This window comes from Phaseolus vulgaris, chromosome 3 (assembly GCF_051622355.1).
Source record: "Phaseolus vulgaris cultivar YP4 chromosome 3, ASM5162235v1, whole genome shotgun sequence".
Classification (NCBI taxonomy): Eukaryota; Viridiplantae; Streptophyta; class Magnoliopsida; order Fabales; family Fabaceae; genus Phaseolus; species Phaseolus vulgaris.
The window spans coordinates 39,633,402-39,649,632 of NC_143500.1; the positions used below are offsets into that span (position 1 = coordinate 39,633,402).

Consider the following 16,231-nt stretch of genomic DNA (forward strand, 5'->3'; position numbering starts at 1 on the left):
TTTAATAAATAAATTAAAATAAAAAATATATATAACTTATTATTTATAAATAATAATTATTTTGTACAACCTATAAATCCTCAAATAAGGATGAAATATAGAGTATATTTATTTCAAGGATTAAGAATACACTCCTTATGTGAATATATAAGTATTTACGTTTCAGTGTCAAAAATTAAAAATTTATTTTTAAGTATAACTGATTTATGAAGAAAGTTGTCATTTTTATTGTTACCGTGTTTTTCTATATTTCTTCTCCATGAAGATTGAATGATATATGATATTTTTATTGGAATATAAACAATTACTGGTTGATACATATGAAATTTTCAATTTTATTGAAATTATTTTATTTTAAAAAATAACAAATCAAAACCAATTACTTCTTTTAAAAATAATGTTTTAGAAAAATATTCTTATTTTTTTGAAAATATAATATAATTTTGTAAAACGAGCATTCCTCTAAATCCTGTTACCAAAATTAGATAAAGGGTGAACTTGTTTGATTTTTTTAGATGACTTTTTTTAAAAAAACATTTATTGTATTTTTTAGATTTTTTAAATTAAAAAAAAAACAGAAATAGTTGAAAACTCATCTCAATGTTTAATAAAAATACAATTTTTTGATGTTTTTATAAGAATTATTTACTTTGTATTTTTTAAGTTTAAACAAACTTATCCAAAATCTAATTGAATAAAATCAGTTTTTTTTTTGTCATCAAAATCAGGGTGAAAATGGAACAAATATTTCCTTATCATTTTAGTTAAGATATATTTTTTGTGTTCTATTTATATAATTTCCTGTTGGGTTTGTTTTTTTACATGTTAATCAGTCAATCAGGGTTAGATAGGCGGCTAGGGTTTTGACTTTCTTATGCCACCAAAAGGCTTAAACCTCGCATTTGCCTCCCCACATTCCCTTTCTTTCTCTTCTTCGCCCTTTTCTTAAATACTGGTGATCAATCCCCTAAAAAATCAAACTTTGATCACCCAACTAGTTTCTCTCCAACATTCTTATCTGGGTCTTCCCAATTTTTTGATTTGATCTTTCTCCCTCTCAGAAACTGGCCACAGTCTAGACTTTCTTCTTTCCCTCACTGCCTGTTCAGTGTTGATCATTCGATTTTTATTCATTGCATTCGATTGAATACCAGTGTTTTCAATTTGACTATTGATTCTTTAAGTTCATCAGCCAAGAATCAAATCAAAATAGAATCAAAATTTTATAGAACTTGATCAGAATTTCGTCATGAGTTTCTCTGACCACATTCCATCCTTTATGATGTCACCACCGTCATTTTCCACAGACTCAGATGCCATTGAAGTGAGGCTTCAATTCCCAATGAACAACGAATTGTTGGGGCCACATTCACCACAGGATCAACCCCCTTCTTTCAAGAGGGCAAGGATTGGTGATAACAACCACTCGTATGCAATGGCATGCCCTCCAAGGGTGACTCAGAACCCTGGTTTTAACAAGGGAACCAGCCACATTTTCTTCAAGACTCGCATGTGTGCAAAGTTCAGAATTGGGGCTTGTAGGAACGGTGAGAATTGCAATTTTGCACATGGAGTTGAGGACATGAGGCAGCCACCTCCGAACTGGCAAGATCTTGTTGGATTGCGCAATGAGGAGCGGCTGCCGTCAGGGAATTGGGATGATGACCAGAAAATTATACAGAAGATGAAGCTGTGCAAGAAGTATTACAATGGGGAGGAATGCCCCTATGGTGATAAGTGTAGTTTTCTTCATGAAGACCCTGCCAAGTTCAGGGATGATTCGGGGAGGTACAGAGAGAGCACAGCTATAAGCATCGGAACTAATGGATCTCCCAAGGCATATGGTGATCCTTCTAATTATTTAGAGAGTAATAGGGCTGTAAACACTGGCTTGAATGTTTCCCGACCGAATGTTAAGTCCACTTATTGGAAGACTAAACTGTGCATCAAATTTGAGACAACAGGCCACTGCCCCTTTGGGGATGACTGTCACTTTGCTCATGGGCAAGCAGGTACTTCAAATTCCCATTTTTGATTGATTGTTGGTTCTGGTTCTACATTGTTTTGATTTGTTCTGTTAGATAATTTGAAATCTGTAGTTGATTTAGACCTTATTTAGTTAAAATTTTGCTTAATCACTTGTAACAGAAGAAAGTAAGTTGAATTTCATGTGCAAGTTAAAATCAATTTGTGCAGTTTATCTTTGTAGGTTATGAGTAGAACTAGAAGGTCATTTTCTATAATGTTCCGGTACTTGTTAGTGATCTAATCTCCCAAAGATTGCTTCCTAAACAAACAAGATACAAAGCATGTACTTGAATAAGTGTCATTCTTGTTGTTGTGTATGAGCATAATTGTTGTTGCTGTGTATGAACATTGAGTATTTCTTGGTGCAACTGATGTTGCTTGTGTTCAAAAGTAATTAAACACTCATCTAGTGATTACTTGATGTCTTTGTCCAAGGCATATGTCACATATGCATGGAAATATACATTTATTATAAACTGTCCTTAGGAATTTTTTCTGGGATAGAAATATCCTAGATTTTCTCAACGATTAAGTAGTTGACCATTTCTATTTTGTAATGCATTAAAATACTATTACTCTAGTATGTTATTTAAACTATTTTCATTTTGCAAAGTATACTCTTGTTGCTTGACTGAAGTTTATAGTAGTTTGGTTTGTCATACTTTATGAAAAAAAAACTTCCGAGTGTTTGCCAGCGGTTCTCATGCTGGAAAACTAAACATGGTGTCATGGTCCACTTGATTATTTCTGTCTTTCAAATATATCACATGAATAGGTTATTGCTTCTGCATAATTCTGAATGATCAATTTGCAAGCATCCCTTGATTTCTGTTAATGGCTTAGATATCTGATGCCTGGCTCACAAAGAATTTGGATGTACTTTCATCAGCTTGTGATAATAACTTTATATTCTTATTGTGAGCAAAATGTACATACACTCTAGAAGTACCATGATTTCCTTATTATTTTTTGTGTTGCAAACCAGAGCTACAATTTCCTGGTGGACGCAATGAGGCAGAAACTGCCGGTGTCATTCCAATTTCAACTAAAGCTACCATTCCAACCTTACCAAGAGCAACACCAGTTTCTTCTAATGATGCACCTCCTAGCCATAGTGTACCTCCTGCAAATGAAGAGGAGCAGGGTAAGAAGTATTTACTGAAGTGGAAGGGACCCAAGAAAATCAACCGAATTTATGGTGATTGGCTTGACGATTTACCACTTGTTCACAACTTACCAGGCAGAGTGGGAATCTGAATTGGATTAGGAGATTGAATTCTTCACTGCAGACAGAATTTTGAAGTGTGATCACTGATTGATGGTGATCAGTTCATAGATTTATTTGTTCTTATTTATTTTTTCTATTAATTGTTATAGTTTTCTTTTTCTAATTAGAGATGTGCAATTGTCATTGTATATCGAGATTTTGATGGACTGAGGAATTAAGCCACATTGGTGAGAAAAAACCAAATTCTGAACTGTGTGAAATCCTGATTCGGGTTCATCAATTGTCAAAATTTCTGGACCTAACCCAGGTCTTAAATAGTTAAACTATAGTATTCTATTTTTACTCATACATGGAATATGATTATCTGGTCTTTTGTTACGTTTTCTTCTTCTAAAGTTCTTCCATCACACCATACCTTGCCTCTTAGGTTTCAAAGTTGGATAAATCTTATTGCAAATGATCTAAATAATGCATAGAAAGAAATGTTGAAAAAACACTTATTGTATGAATTTTTTGTAAGATTATTTGTAAAAGAAGGGTTGAGTATTTTTATAAGATTGCATGAATCTCCCTAACACTACTTCCTGCTTGGTGGGTAAGATATAGAACTGCATAGAAATAAAACTGTTTGAAATTCAGGTTTTGATAGTAATTTTCTGATTTGTTATTTCTGATTATAACTGGTGATGTAACTAACTTTTTTAAAATTAAAACTGATTAAGAAACCAAAATTTGTTAAGAAAGATTAGTTATAATTTAATTATGATATTTTTATATTATATATAATAATATAGTTACTAAATAATTATAGCTAGAATATTTAAATAACCCTTGAATACCCATGCCTCCGAATAATCAAACAAATGTATGGGTTAAGTGGTAGGCTTAAGTTTGACTTAGCTACTTCTTATAGACATTTTAGAAAGGTTTAGTCTAATCCAGGATTTTTTTAAAAAAAATATACTTTTATTATATTATTATATATTTTAAGAAACTCATTTTATTAATAAGAACCTTGTATATTTATTTTTCAATAATTTTATAAATCTTGTTTAAGTTCAACATGTGTTTTTTTGATGATATGTGATCATCATGCTTAATAATGGAGAAAGTAAATAATTATATAAATTTAATACATTAACGGTAATACTTCAAACTGACTGTTCACAAATAAACTATATATATATATATTCATGTATATGTATTTACCAAGTTTAGTTATTTAAACTATTCAACAAAAAAGTTTACATAATTAAAGGTTTAAACATGTCAACATCATTGGTTTATATATCAAGATTATCACTGTAGAGAATGAGAAGTGAGTCAACACAAAATTTAATAAATATTATATAGTAACTGAAATAAATGCGCGTGACTATGTATCTACGATTTTCTCTTTTACTCGATTTTTATGATAGAAATTTAACACATATACATAAATAATTTTATATGAATCAAAATTGGAAAGAGTGATGGTAAATGATTTATATGAGATTTTGTGTAAAAATGTGTGATAGTGTGGTCAACTTTCTGTTATTGTCTTAAAATAAGGAATTAAGGAAAGAGTGGGAGTCATATAAAAACGATACATTAATATTAATTTTAAAAATATTTAAAAATATTTTTTAAGTAATTCATATGAAATAACAAAATATTTCATTGTATTAATAAAATATATTAAATAAGAATAGAATAAAAAAAATTGTGTACGCTAAAAAAAAAATATTATAATAAAAAATCTCCTTTTTCATTTATAGGTATAGATTTCATATTTTATACAAATTACTCACAACTTTTATGTGAATGTAAAATTAAAAGCCTACTCTTAATAAATTTTTTATTTCCAAATTTAAATCTTTCAGTTTTCATTTTAAAACTAGTTTATATTACCTTGATTTTTGTGTTCTTTAAGAAATTGTTCTAAGACAAGAAAAACTAGTAAATACTTACTCATAAAGGTATGATTCAGTCCAAACATATTTTTATGCTTAAAATATAAATTTAAATTCAATAATATGACTTAAATTTTAAAAATATATACTTTTAAAAAAAATGTTTTATTTTTTAAAGTAACCCAAAATAGTCCATTGACCCATATGCTAAAAATTAACTCCTTTAAGGATGTTTCTTCCTTCACCTAACAATTTTTTTCCTGTAATCCATCAATTTTGGAAAAGATTGTTTTATCCTTTTTAAAAATTACATAATTTTTTTAGAATATTTTCATGACATACTTTTTGAAATCATGAAATATATTTTTAGAAAATATTTTCCAAAATAAACTTTCTAAAACGTATTATATACGTTTCAGAATGTGTTTTTTAAAATAAATTTTTCAGAATAATGAGGAGTTAGGTGGAACGCTTTGGTTATTGCACCTAATTGGTAGAGTGCAAAGAAAAAATTAATAGTTAGAAAAAAAATACTCTTCTTTTAAAGGTGGTTGGTTCCTTAACCATCATTCTACATTCGTGCAATAACAAAGCAGAAAATTAGATACTTAAGAAGAAATTAACTTAAAACTAAAATACTTAATGGATCAAATTATTTTTTTTTTAACTTTTTAATTGGTATACTTTAGTAGGATGTAAAGATTATAAATCTGTAAAAAAAATTACAAAATTTGTATATTTTATAAAGAGGAAATGTGTTAGCTAAATGAAGAATATATTTCTTTTATATTATGTAAAATATTTATAACTTTTAAATAATAATATATTCATTCTTCAATTAACTTACATTTATTCCTTTTAATTTATAAAATAAGTTTTTAATATTCTCCCAAACAATAACAAAATCTCTAAAAAAATCACTTACAAAATAGAAAAGGCAAATATAATCTTATCTTGTGTAAGTGGAGTAATTCAACTAAACATATTTATATAATTTCCTCTCAATTATTTTATATTTTACATAAGAATAATATTATCAAAGTAAAATAATCGGAATTAACATAATTATATCATTTCCTCTTAATTATTTAACATATTATATTTTGTATGGAACAAAATGTATTGAAAAATGATAAAAGGAAAGAATAAATATACAAGATATCCAAGATATCTTTATAGTGGTTCATTTGACCATGCAAACTACATTCAGTTCTCGATCAATAAATTTAGTTTCACTAATTAAGCTAATGTTTCAAAGTCCAATACAAGTATTGTTTGAGCTCTTATTCACTAATGATTAACTCTTTGTATTGCTTGGGCTTGAAGTCGGTTCTTACTAATTCCTTGAGTATTGTTTGGGTTCATAGTTACTCATGACTAAACCTTTGGGTATTCTTTTCCAAAACACTCAACTAAATATTCTTTCAACGAGTCACTCCTAACTCAACCAAGTATTCTTTCCACAAGTCACTATTGACTTAATTAAGTATTGTTTCACAAGTCACTATTTACTTAATCAAATATTCTTTCATAAGTCATTATTGATTTAACCGAGTATTCTTTGAACAATAGTCATTATTGACTAATGACCGAGTATTATTTATCAAACAATCATTTTTTACTAAGATAAAAATATTATTTGAATGGTGATCAACAAATCACATACTTGCTCACAAAAATTGTACACTCTCCTATAGTTTGTTAATTGAACACAGAACATTGTCATTGAAACTTTTGAGGAACATAAAAACTTTAGGAGAGTTTTAAAACAAATACAACATGGTCTAACCATTTCTTCTTCTTCTTCTTGTTTTTGAATTGATTTATATAGGTTTTGAAGAAAGTAACCGTTGTAAATCTATTTAAGGTTGTTGAGCAACTTTAGCTTTTCTGAATATCCTTTTTTCATGTGAGGAACTTGGATGTGAATTATGCATTAAATGTCATTTTCTTCTTTTATGTAATCTCCCAAAAACTAGATGTACTTATCTCTTCGGATAGTGTGTCTTGTCTTGACTTTTTTTAAAGTACATAATCATACGAAACAAATAGTCTTTCCAGGATTGTCAATGTTAGCGCCAAAGAATTATTAAAGAAATATAGTTTTAGAATCAAAAGATCATTTGATGTGACTTGTGCTTACAACAAATTTCATTAGTAGATGAAACTGGGAAACACCTACAACATAGAATAAGTATATAGATATTTGAGAGGTGCAAAGTTCGAAAGATACTAGATTAACTTAGATTATGTACATATTTTATGTTTATCAAACATAAAGATACAACTACATAGATATTCTATGTTTATCAAACAAGACACTTACATCTTATATCATCTATATTTGAATTAAGTTAGTGTCTTATGGATGAAGTATAATATATTTATATTTAATTGTTTTTGAGATTTAATAAAAAAATATAAAGTGCTAAACTTTTACTCTAACTACGTGTATTATTGTCAATTCATTCTTATTAAATAACAAATTATATTATACTATATACATAGATTCATCCAGTAAAGAAAAAAAATAAAATATATATAGATAGATAGATATTCCTAACTTATACATATATAAAAGAATAGGAAAATATTTAGTATTTTGATGTTTTTTTTATGGTTTGTAGTTTAGCCAAGTCATGAGTGGGACTGAAACTGGAAAAAGTCACACGTGTCGTCATCATTGATACTCTTGCGCAACCAATCATCACCACTTACAATTACTAGTCTCCCTTTTGACCTTTTACCTAGAAAAATGGAAGCAAAACTTGAACTTGTTAAGTTTCTCAAATGCTTTGCAAAATTCTTCTTCCATAACAGACTCTCCCACCAAACCCTGTTATCTCTAACAAGAGCTTTCTCGCAAAAGCAAGGCTTCTCCCGCCACCATGTCCATAAACGTTCATTCCCATGCCTTCGCCGGCAACCCTCTTCTCTCCAAATTCTCACTTTCAGGCCACCCCCTTCCACCCTCTTCAGCTCTTGAAGCCCTCAACGTGCGAATTGGTCAACCAAATACTCATTCGTATCCCTCCCTGAGCTTCAAGGTACTACCTTTCCGAAATGGGAGGCCCTTGGCTTCTTCCGAGACCAGCTCCGGCGACTCGCCGCCGATTTGGCATCTGGGTTGGCTCGGCTTGGACGATCTCAGGGTTATTTACGACAATTCCGGTGCCCAGTTGAGTGTGGACTCGTTGGTGTATCTGAATTCGAGTGCAGAGGACGACGCCGTTTACTGGGCAATCGATGTTTCTGCTGAGGCAATTGAATTGGGTAGCAAAACGGGTTTGCGTTTTGTGGAGCTTCGAACTCTCATGGTGGCTACCGACTGGTCGGATTTGCAAGCAATGGGAAACTTGGCTATTGCTGGTCATGTAAGTTCATTTTGCAACATGATCAATCCACTAAGTTTTTTTGTTACATAATACACATATGTATATGGATTTCTCAATTCATTTTCACTAAAATAGTTACAAATTCGAATATATATATATATATATATATATATATATATATATATATGAAGCATATAAAATAAAAACTCTTGTTACTGTGAGAAATAAAAACTATAAATATTGCTATTAAGTAATATTTGAGTTATCAAAGTTATCACTTTAATTGGTGACTGCCACTGTGGATTTTAATCAAACATTTTATACATTTAAAATGCGTAATTGACTTGAGGAGTCAAATTCGTAGTTATCTACTTATCTTATTTTAGTTGGCCTATTATCAAATTATTACTTTTATAGTGAATTAGTGTATGATACTGTCGGAGCAATGTCAGTGCAACTTCTTAATAACCGGGTTTGGCCTGGCCAGGCTAAGGCACTGCTAGAATGGCATAATATTTCACGATTTTGTGGACATTGTGGTGAGAAAACAGTCCCTATGGAAGCTGGGAGACGGAAGCAATGTTCAAATGGTTCATGCAAAAAAAAGATATACCCACGTGTTGATCCGGTTAGTTGTCTTCTGTTTTTAAGTGTTGATTTGATAAAAGGATGATCAAGTGTTTGCTCAATTATTTGTTGCTTACATGATCTTATGTAGGTGGTCATTATGCTTGTAATTGATAGAGAGAATGACCGTGCTCTTTTGGCTAAACGACCAATGCGTCTACATCGATTGTATACTTGTTTATCAGGTTTCACAGAGGTAGATTTCGACAGTTTTAAGACCTTTCATTTTGTAGGGACTCAAAAAGGTTTTTTGTTGTTATAGCATGAGGAAACATAGCTTACTAAATTGACATTTTTCTGTTTGTGTTCCTTAAAGCCTCCCTTTTATGTGTGGTCTGGAAATCTTGAACTTCCTTTGGTTCTGTAAATTGGTCAGTATTATAGGTGCTGACAGCCAAAAACTGTGTACTTTTTTATCTGTGAAAAGTTCAACCTTCTCCTTAAAAGGAAAAATGATGTCTATAAGGCCAGGTTTCATGAGCTTGAGAATTCATTTTTGTCCGGGCATCATTTCGTAGTTGTTTTATATTTGATCCCTTTTTCCTTCTATACAAAAATTTAATTAGTTTCTATCCCCTTGTGGCATTTAGCCAGGAGAAAGCTTGGAGGAAGCTGTGAGAAGAGAAACATGGGAAGAGACTCGTGTTGAAGTGGGAGAAGTTGTATATCACAGTTCTCAGCCGTGGCCTGGTTATAACTTATGCAACATCACCTAATTTTAATTTAACTATGTTCTTTAATAATTTTATCATTTCTCTTTTGTTTGCATGAGAAACATTTAGGGTTTTCAGTTTACAACTTTGTGATTTAAAATCTTATTGGCAATTTGTATTATTTGAATATGCTTTTACTTGTATAGTATTAACTAGGGTTGAAACAAATTGAGTCAAGATAAGCATTTGAAGCTCAAGCTTTGCTTATAAAAAAAGAATTTGGTTAATTTCAAATTAAGTATTCATATTTGTGATTGAAAATGAAGAAAAAATTGAAATAGAAGTTTTTATTTTCTTTTCATAATTCATTTTGAGATAACTTTAATGATCTTATATAGTTTTTATTTGCATATTAAGTATGATCATTTCTGGAACATAATGCCTCTTTCCTCACAAGTCAAACTAAAATTGCTTGGTCACTATAGTACTTCTATGTACACACTCATACACATGTAGAAGGGCTACCCGTGAGCTTTTGACATCGAGCTTTAGAAACCTTAGCTTGAGGCACAAACTCGCAAATGAACTTGGTCAAGCATGAAAAAGCTCAAATAATTCGCACTTAGCAATAGGAATTGTCCCTGTCCATTTATTTACACCTTACTTTTATTTGCGTAGTTGCATGTGGCTAATGGAGAACATGAATGAATTCTTGAAATTAATTGCTGGTAGTTCTGTTGTGGTTTGGACATGTTCAAAGTAACTTAAAACTTGTTGATATCTTAAATATGTTTGAAACTCTTAATTCTTCTCACACACGTGGGCAGCTTTCAGAATTTAACTATAGGTGAACATAATCTCATGTAATGATGAGTTAACATAATTCTGTGATTTTACCATTTTTCTTATCAATTTTGTAATTATATTCCTCCCCTTATTGTCTATTAATTACACAATTTTTATTGTTTTTGTTTCTAGTTGGACCAAGTGGCATTCCATGCCAGTTGATGGTTGGGTTCTTTGCATATGCAAAATCCCTTGAAATAACTGTGGACAAGAAAGAGTTAGAAGGTGCATTGACCTCGTTTCTTTTACTATAACTTAGCCCTTCCCATTTATTTATATGCATAACTTAAAATGGTGAGTTAGTCTGTAAAACTGTATTTGTTAGAGAGATTTAGGCACAGCATGTGTATGTTTGTGGAGTGGCTGATTTCTCGGTTATACATGTCTCAGACTTTTGTCTGAAACTTCAGCTGCACCATATCCATACATATGGTGTATGCAATGCAAGTATTTTCCTTGAGTTCTGAACTTAAGAATATAATTTCTGTTTATCTCAATTTCTTTTGTTTCGGTTTATTGAATTGGCAACAACTGATTCCGCAACTTGCTTATCTAGATGCTCAGTGGTACAGTAGAGAAGATGTGAGAAAAGCATTGACGTTTGCTAAATACAAGGAAACCCAAAGAACTGCAGCAGAAAAGGTCGAACAAATATGTAAGGGACTAGAAGAGAACAGAAGCTTGGCTTCAGATTTCAACGTGGAAAGTGCTGGTGAAAATGCTCCAATAGTTTTCCCTGGACCTTTTGCAATAGCCCATCACCTTATTTCTTCTTGGGCCTTCTCAGATAAAAATGTAGTGCATCATTCAAGATAACGCATTATAGTTCCTTGACAAATTCGTAAGAGTGTCAGAAACTCTTTTTCAAGGAACCTCTGGAATCAAATTTATTTTATTAGTGCTGTTGAATAATACAAGTGTTAAATATCTTTTTATCCCCAATAGTGTAAGGGGTCTCGTCAAATTGTTTTTTAGATTCTGCAGTCCTGGAATTGAAGAGCTCAACTTTTGATTGTGCATTATTCATTCACGTACTACTCATATTGTCTATTATCAACGATTTTATTAATACTATACAAGACCATATTTGCTTGTTATGGTTTCATGATGTTTCTTTGATTACCTTGCAATTGATCTTAATCTTGTTTTACCATAGTTTTGGGGGTCTGTTTTTAGTAATGCACTCTTCTTGTGCCTAACTTACTAGGCCTATTGTACGCCATGTGATTGCTTTGCATGATCGATAGGATTCCCTTATGCAATGACAAAGTCGAATCTTTTTTGGATGTTCCGTCTTGGAGAGGTCGTTGAGCTCCTAAATTCAACTTTTCTTATGTTGTGGAAGGTGGAGACTAAAGCATTGCATTCCAACACTTTCTATCTTTCTCATGATTGGAAACGACAAATTCAGAATGTGTCATTCTGCTATATCTAAGAAACATAGAATAGGCATCCTCGTGATTAGCAAATGGCAAACATGGAGTGATTTCACGACAAACCAAAACTTAAATGGTTGCTATGGAACTATCAAGAGAATTTTTTGTATACAAAGACACGCCAAAATCTGCAATATATTCCTCATGGAAGTGCAGATGAGCTACACCTATCAAGTTATCAAATGTTATTCTAACGGCAGTTCCTCGTTTTATTCTTCTATCTATCCAAGAAAGATGCTGTGGCAAAGGAGAAATTATATCTACATGAAGCTATACTTTCTTTTTCTTCTCACAGAAATGCTCCAACCATTATGGCAGGCTTTTGGTAGAAGGGAGCACTATAATTTCTTGTGCACCTTTGCTGTTGTTTCTGCCCAATGTAAAATTGACCTGGCCAAAGCATCCATGGGGTCTATACATTTCCTGAGAAGAGGATCATTGTGAGGGAGAACCCCCAGCAAATCATCAGATGCCAGAAGCACCAGGTTCACTGCCCTAACCAAAAGAACATGGATTGCAATTCTCAATAAATTCCTTGCCCCTTCAATGTCCTTTCTGTACAATGCCTCCATTGCAGGAACCAATACATGCTCCTCGGTTGCTTTGTCTAGCAACACTACTTCAAATCCCTGCAGATAAATTTTACCATCATTTACACAAAATAAAATTCAATCTGGTACACCAAAAAAAAAAAAACACCAAGTAACCGATGGTGTTTGTTACTTTCTGTTATTAACACGAGTCATTATGAATACCTGACTTTGAAGCTTCTCTTGGTAATAACTAGCTACAAAAGCGGAATCGGTAGTCAGCAGTCCAATCCTCACAGTACAAGCAGCATGGATTGGTTTCAACTTGGCATTCTTGAGTTCCATGGCCACACAATCACCAACATGAAGAAAGGGTAGGGAACTATCCTCAGAAATTTCACTGTGCCACGCATGTGAGAGATGGCAAGGCATGGCCAATCCCTGAGCTCCAGACTGCTGAAGAAAGTTCCTTTTGCTCCTCAAATTGTCAATCACAAGGTCCTCATTCAATTTGATGCGATCAATTCTGCTCCTTGCAGAAGGGAGGGGACCACGTAAAGAAAGCACTTTGCTTAGCACAGGATCACTGGAAACAACGAAAGGTGGGCATTCTCTACCATTTCTTGAACCCCAACAAGCAAGCTTCTCCAAGAAAATCAGAGTTGATAGAACAGACACTCCTCCTATAACACCAACAGTGTTTGGTTGGCTTAGCAGAGAACCAGAGCTTTCACATCTCATAAGGGAAGTAGCCGGTTCTGCGTATTTTCCATTCTCTTCAGAAGATAACTGTAAACCTGTGCTTGAATTTGATTTCGCTCTGCACAGAGTCTGAGTCCTCTTTCTAAAGGCATCACCAGTAAGAAACGGAGGGTGATTTAATATCTGCACAGACATCAATATGCCCCTCTCTAGAATCTCTAACATCCCAGTTTCTATGAAAATATTTTCCCCTCTAAATTACAAGCGTCTATTTATCATCACCACTGAAAAGTCCACAAGTGCCCAAGAAAATTTTGTCACAGTCACGTCACTAAATTCCAGAAACATGTTGCTGGGGTCTTCATGGTTTCGGTGTTTGGCCTTTGGCAAAGCTATAGCAGATTTTAAAGCCAAACCAGCAAGAGCACAAGCTAACATCACTCTCTACACCAGATTCCCCATAACAGAATCTAGAACTAAAGGACAATAATTCAAATAACCACAATGGATCTTATATATTAAAGTATATTAAAGTGTTATTTTTATATACTCCGGTAACTAATAATTGATGGCATGTAAAATGCAAAAAGGTCGGTAACTAAGGTAAAATGTAAGAAGTAGCTTAAAAAAAAGTAACAACACCACCCTCCAACATTGCCTAGCCTTGTGTAGGTTCTATGGGAGTGTTTTGGATGCTGATAAAAAAATAAAAAATAAATGGGAGTGTTTTGGAGGAACTAACATAGTTATCATTTGTGTGAGACTATATCCTTTAGGATGTGATTGGTAGAGTGGACTTGAAAGGTAGAGAGAAAAATAATTGATCTTGTGTGTTTGGTAATGGGGAGGAAAGAATAAATTATATGTGGGACTAAGTATATTATTTTCACATATTTTTATTTGTTTATTATTAAATCAATCAAATTGTATCATTTTTAAAATATTTTTCTTTATCATCAGACAATAAAACCTTTAGTTTTATTTTCTTAATTTTTTATTTTCATTGTATGTATTACTTTCTTCAAAATCCAAATTAACATTAGAGTTTTATATTAATTATTAGGATTTTTTTTTTCCAAGTTCCTGGGCTAGTACATTGTAGACCGTTGAGGAGATGAATGAATGCGATAGAATGATCGATCCAATAAGAGTGCTGTAAGTTGTAATCTTGGAATCGACGACATGTGATGCGCCATATCATAACTTATTTGTCGCACTTGAATTATTAGATATTATTTGTTTCTTTCCACAATAGCACGGAATGCAATGAATACTTGACGCGCGTGTTTGGTGTTATTTGATTAAAAATTAGGCACATCAAATCCATTTGTTCCATATGCACTACCCTCTCAAACACCTTACTGTTCTTTTCAACTTTAAAAAGGGAAAAGTTCATTTGTCTTATGCTCAATCACTGTCCCCACCGCCATGCATTGGTAATAAGCTTGCAATTTTTTAAAATAAATGTATATGATTTTTATAAAAAATAAATAAATGTGAATTATATCTAATTTTTATATAAAATAAATGACTTAAGATACTCCATCTTAAAACTTGTACTGTCCAATATCTAGATTATAAAACACCTATGACTTAATTTAAAAATAAATATTCTAAAAACAAATACCTGAACTAAAAAATATATCAAGAAATTATCATAATACAGATCAAAAGTTTAAAACATACATAAAAAAAAAAAAAAAAAAACAAAGAGACTTGGACGTGTCTATATGTATATGTATGTGTACATGTATGTATATTGTACTATTAATTATGAAATAAAAACATATGATTTTAAGTTTTAAATTAAAATTGACGGATTGGATTGTGTTTTTTAAATCCAATTTATTTATTTTTAAATAAAAGGGAGTTAGAATCAGGTATGAATCGTTTAAAAAGATTAAATATTCTCCTTTTACACCATAATCATTAGTATAAAATAACACAAGATTAAATGTGCAATTGAATAACTACGTATATGTGTTAAATAATGAGCTATAAATCCAATTGTACTCAAGTAGTTTGGAGATAAAAGTTCTTTTTCGGACAGTTGTAATTCAAAGTTAGGTTAGTTAAATATATAAATTACTAATTAGGAATGGCAATTTAGATTCCTTCAGTTTATTTTGTCCCATCATAATCTACAGAAAATTTGATCGGAGCAAACTCGCTTGTATAAAAATTACGGATCAGTTTTGTTGATTTGTCTTACATACTAATTGGTCTACAAAATTGTAGGCTAATTCACATAACCAAAATCTTAAAAAAGTTATATGGAAATGTTGTAATGATAACTTTATTTTAATGTTTTATATATTTCTTGCATCCTGTAATTATAAAATTAGTAATAAAATTTAAATAAGTTAAATAAATATAAAATTAATTTCTACATCAAATAAAAGTTAAATCTTTCATGAATAAGGAAATATAAATCTTTTTATTATTTAAACTACTGAAAAACTATTGTATTAATCATCATTTTGTCATGACTTCAAAAATAATATAATTATTCTTTCATTTCAATAATATAATTGGTTATTTTTTGTTGCGGATTATCCGTTCTGTCTGAATACAAACTTTGAATTTTAAATTATACTGAATAAGTCTATATAAACGAACAAGTTAAAAACTTAATTTATTTCACATTTTTTCTAGTCGTTAGAAAAGTCTTTCTATATGATTTGAACCACATTATTTATTTCTTTAACTTTAACTTCTAATCGATGTATGCATTATTTCTTATTTATATGGCTTTTAATTTAAACTGTGTTGGGGTTTAATCCCCTCAGCTTCACACACACAAAGATTAGGTTACCTTTTTACCATACATGTTAAGTTTTATTCTTTCATGTTGTTTCATTGGTCTTAATGATAAAATTAATTTTCCTGCAAATAATATAATATTTGATGTACCTTTAATGTAATTTATTTCTTTCAATATAAATATATTATTT

The 16,231-nt window shown here is 31.2% G+C and overlaps 3 protein-coding genes across 4 annotated transcripts; 2 read left to right on the forward strand and 1 right to left on the reverse strand.

The window, feature by feature from the left end:
• Nucleotides 1-853: 853 nt before the first annotated feature.
• On the forward strand, nucleotides 854-3,634 carry LOC137807508 (Zinc finger (CCCH-type) family protein). The gene is made up of 2 exons (XM_068608188.2): nucleotides 854-2,012; nucleotides 3,014-3,634. Exons 1-2 carry the CDS (start codon nucleotides 1,250-1,252, stop codon nucleotides 3,283-3,285), a joined length of 1,035 nt encoding a protein of 344 aa, XP_068464289.1. The 5' UTR covers nucleotides 854-1,249; the 3' UTR covers nucleotides 3,286-3,634.
• A 4,256-nt stretch (nucleotides 3,635-7,890) lies between these two features.
• NUDX19 (nudix hydrolase homolog 19) lies at nucleotides 7,891-11,714 on the forward strand. 2 transcript variants are annotated; one of them, XM_068608189.2, is made up of 6 exons: nucleotides 7,891-8,522; nucleotides 8,971-9,111; nucleotides 9,202-9,306; nucleotides 9,701-9,800; nucleotides 10,742-10,834; nucleotides 11,166-11,714. In XM_068608189.2, the coding sequence occupies exons 1-6, from the start codon at nucleotides 8,037-8,039 to the stop codon at nucleotides 11,423-11,425; spliced, it is 1,185 nt and encodes a 394-aa protein (XP_068464290.2). In that variant the 5' UTR covers nucleotides 7,891-8,036; the 3' UTR covers nucleotides 11,426-11,714. The 2 variants fall into 2 exon arrangements, with proteins under 2 accessions (XP_068464290.2, XP_090156982.1); XM_090300856.1 differs by having other exon boundaries at nucleotides 7,912-8,522; nucleotides 8,901-9,111.
• A 353-nt stretch (nucleotides 11,715-12,067) lies between these two features.
• On the reverse strand, nucleotides 12,068-14,105 carry LOC137807510 (uncharacterized). Its single transcript, XM_068608190.2, has 2 exons — nucleotides 12,801-14,105; nucleotides 12,068-12,674 (listed from the first exon to the last, which is right to left on the reverse strand). Exons 1-2 carry the CDS (start codon nucleotides 13,500-13,502, stop codon nucleotides 12,384-12,386), a joined length of 993 nt encoding a protein of 330 aa, XP_068464291.1. The 5' UTR covers nucleotides 13,503-14,105; the 3' UTR covers nucleotides 12,068-12,383.
• Nucleotides 14,106-16,231: the final 2,126 nt, after the last annotated feature.

What these genes read in the sequence shown, in the direction of transcription:
- LOC137807508 (XM_068608188.2), top strand. Translation starts at nt 1,250, where the DNA reads ATGAGTTTCTCTGACCACATTCCATCCTTTATGATGTCACCACCGTCA. An exon ending in CTTTGCTCATGGGCAAGCAG is followed by an intron (nt 2,013 to 3,013) that starts GTACTTCAAATT and finishes GTTGCAAACCAG; the next exon opens with AGCTACAATTTCCTGGTGGA.
- NUDX19 (XM_068608189.2), top strand. Translation starts at nt 8,037, where the DNA reads ATGTCCATAAACGTTCATTCCCATGCCTTCGCCGGCAACCCTCTTCTC. An exon ending in ACTTGGCTATTGCTGGTCAT is followed by an intron (nt 8,523 to 8,970) that starts GTAAGTTCATTT and finishes TGGCCTGGCCAG; the next exon opens with GCTAAGGCACTGCTAGAATG. An exon ending in CAGTTCTCAGCCGTGGCCTG is followed by an intron (nt 9,801 to 10,741) that starts GTTATAACTTAT and finishes TTTTGTTTCTAG; the next exon opens with TTGGACCAAGTGGCATTCCA.
- LOC137807510 (XM_068608190.2), bottom strand. Translation starts at nt 13,502, where the DNA reads ATGTTAGAGATTCTAGAGAGGGGCATATTGATGTCTGTGCAGATATTA. An exon ending in AAGAGAAGCTTCAAAGTCAG is followed by an intron (nt 12,675 to 12,800) that starts GTATTCATAATG and finishes ATTTATCTGCAG; the next exon opens with GGATTTGAAGTAGTGTTGCT.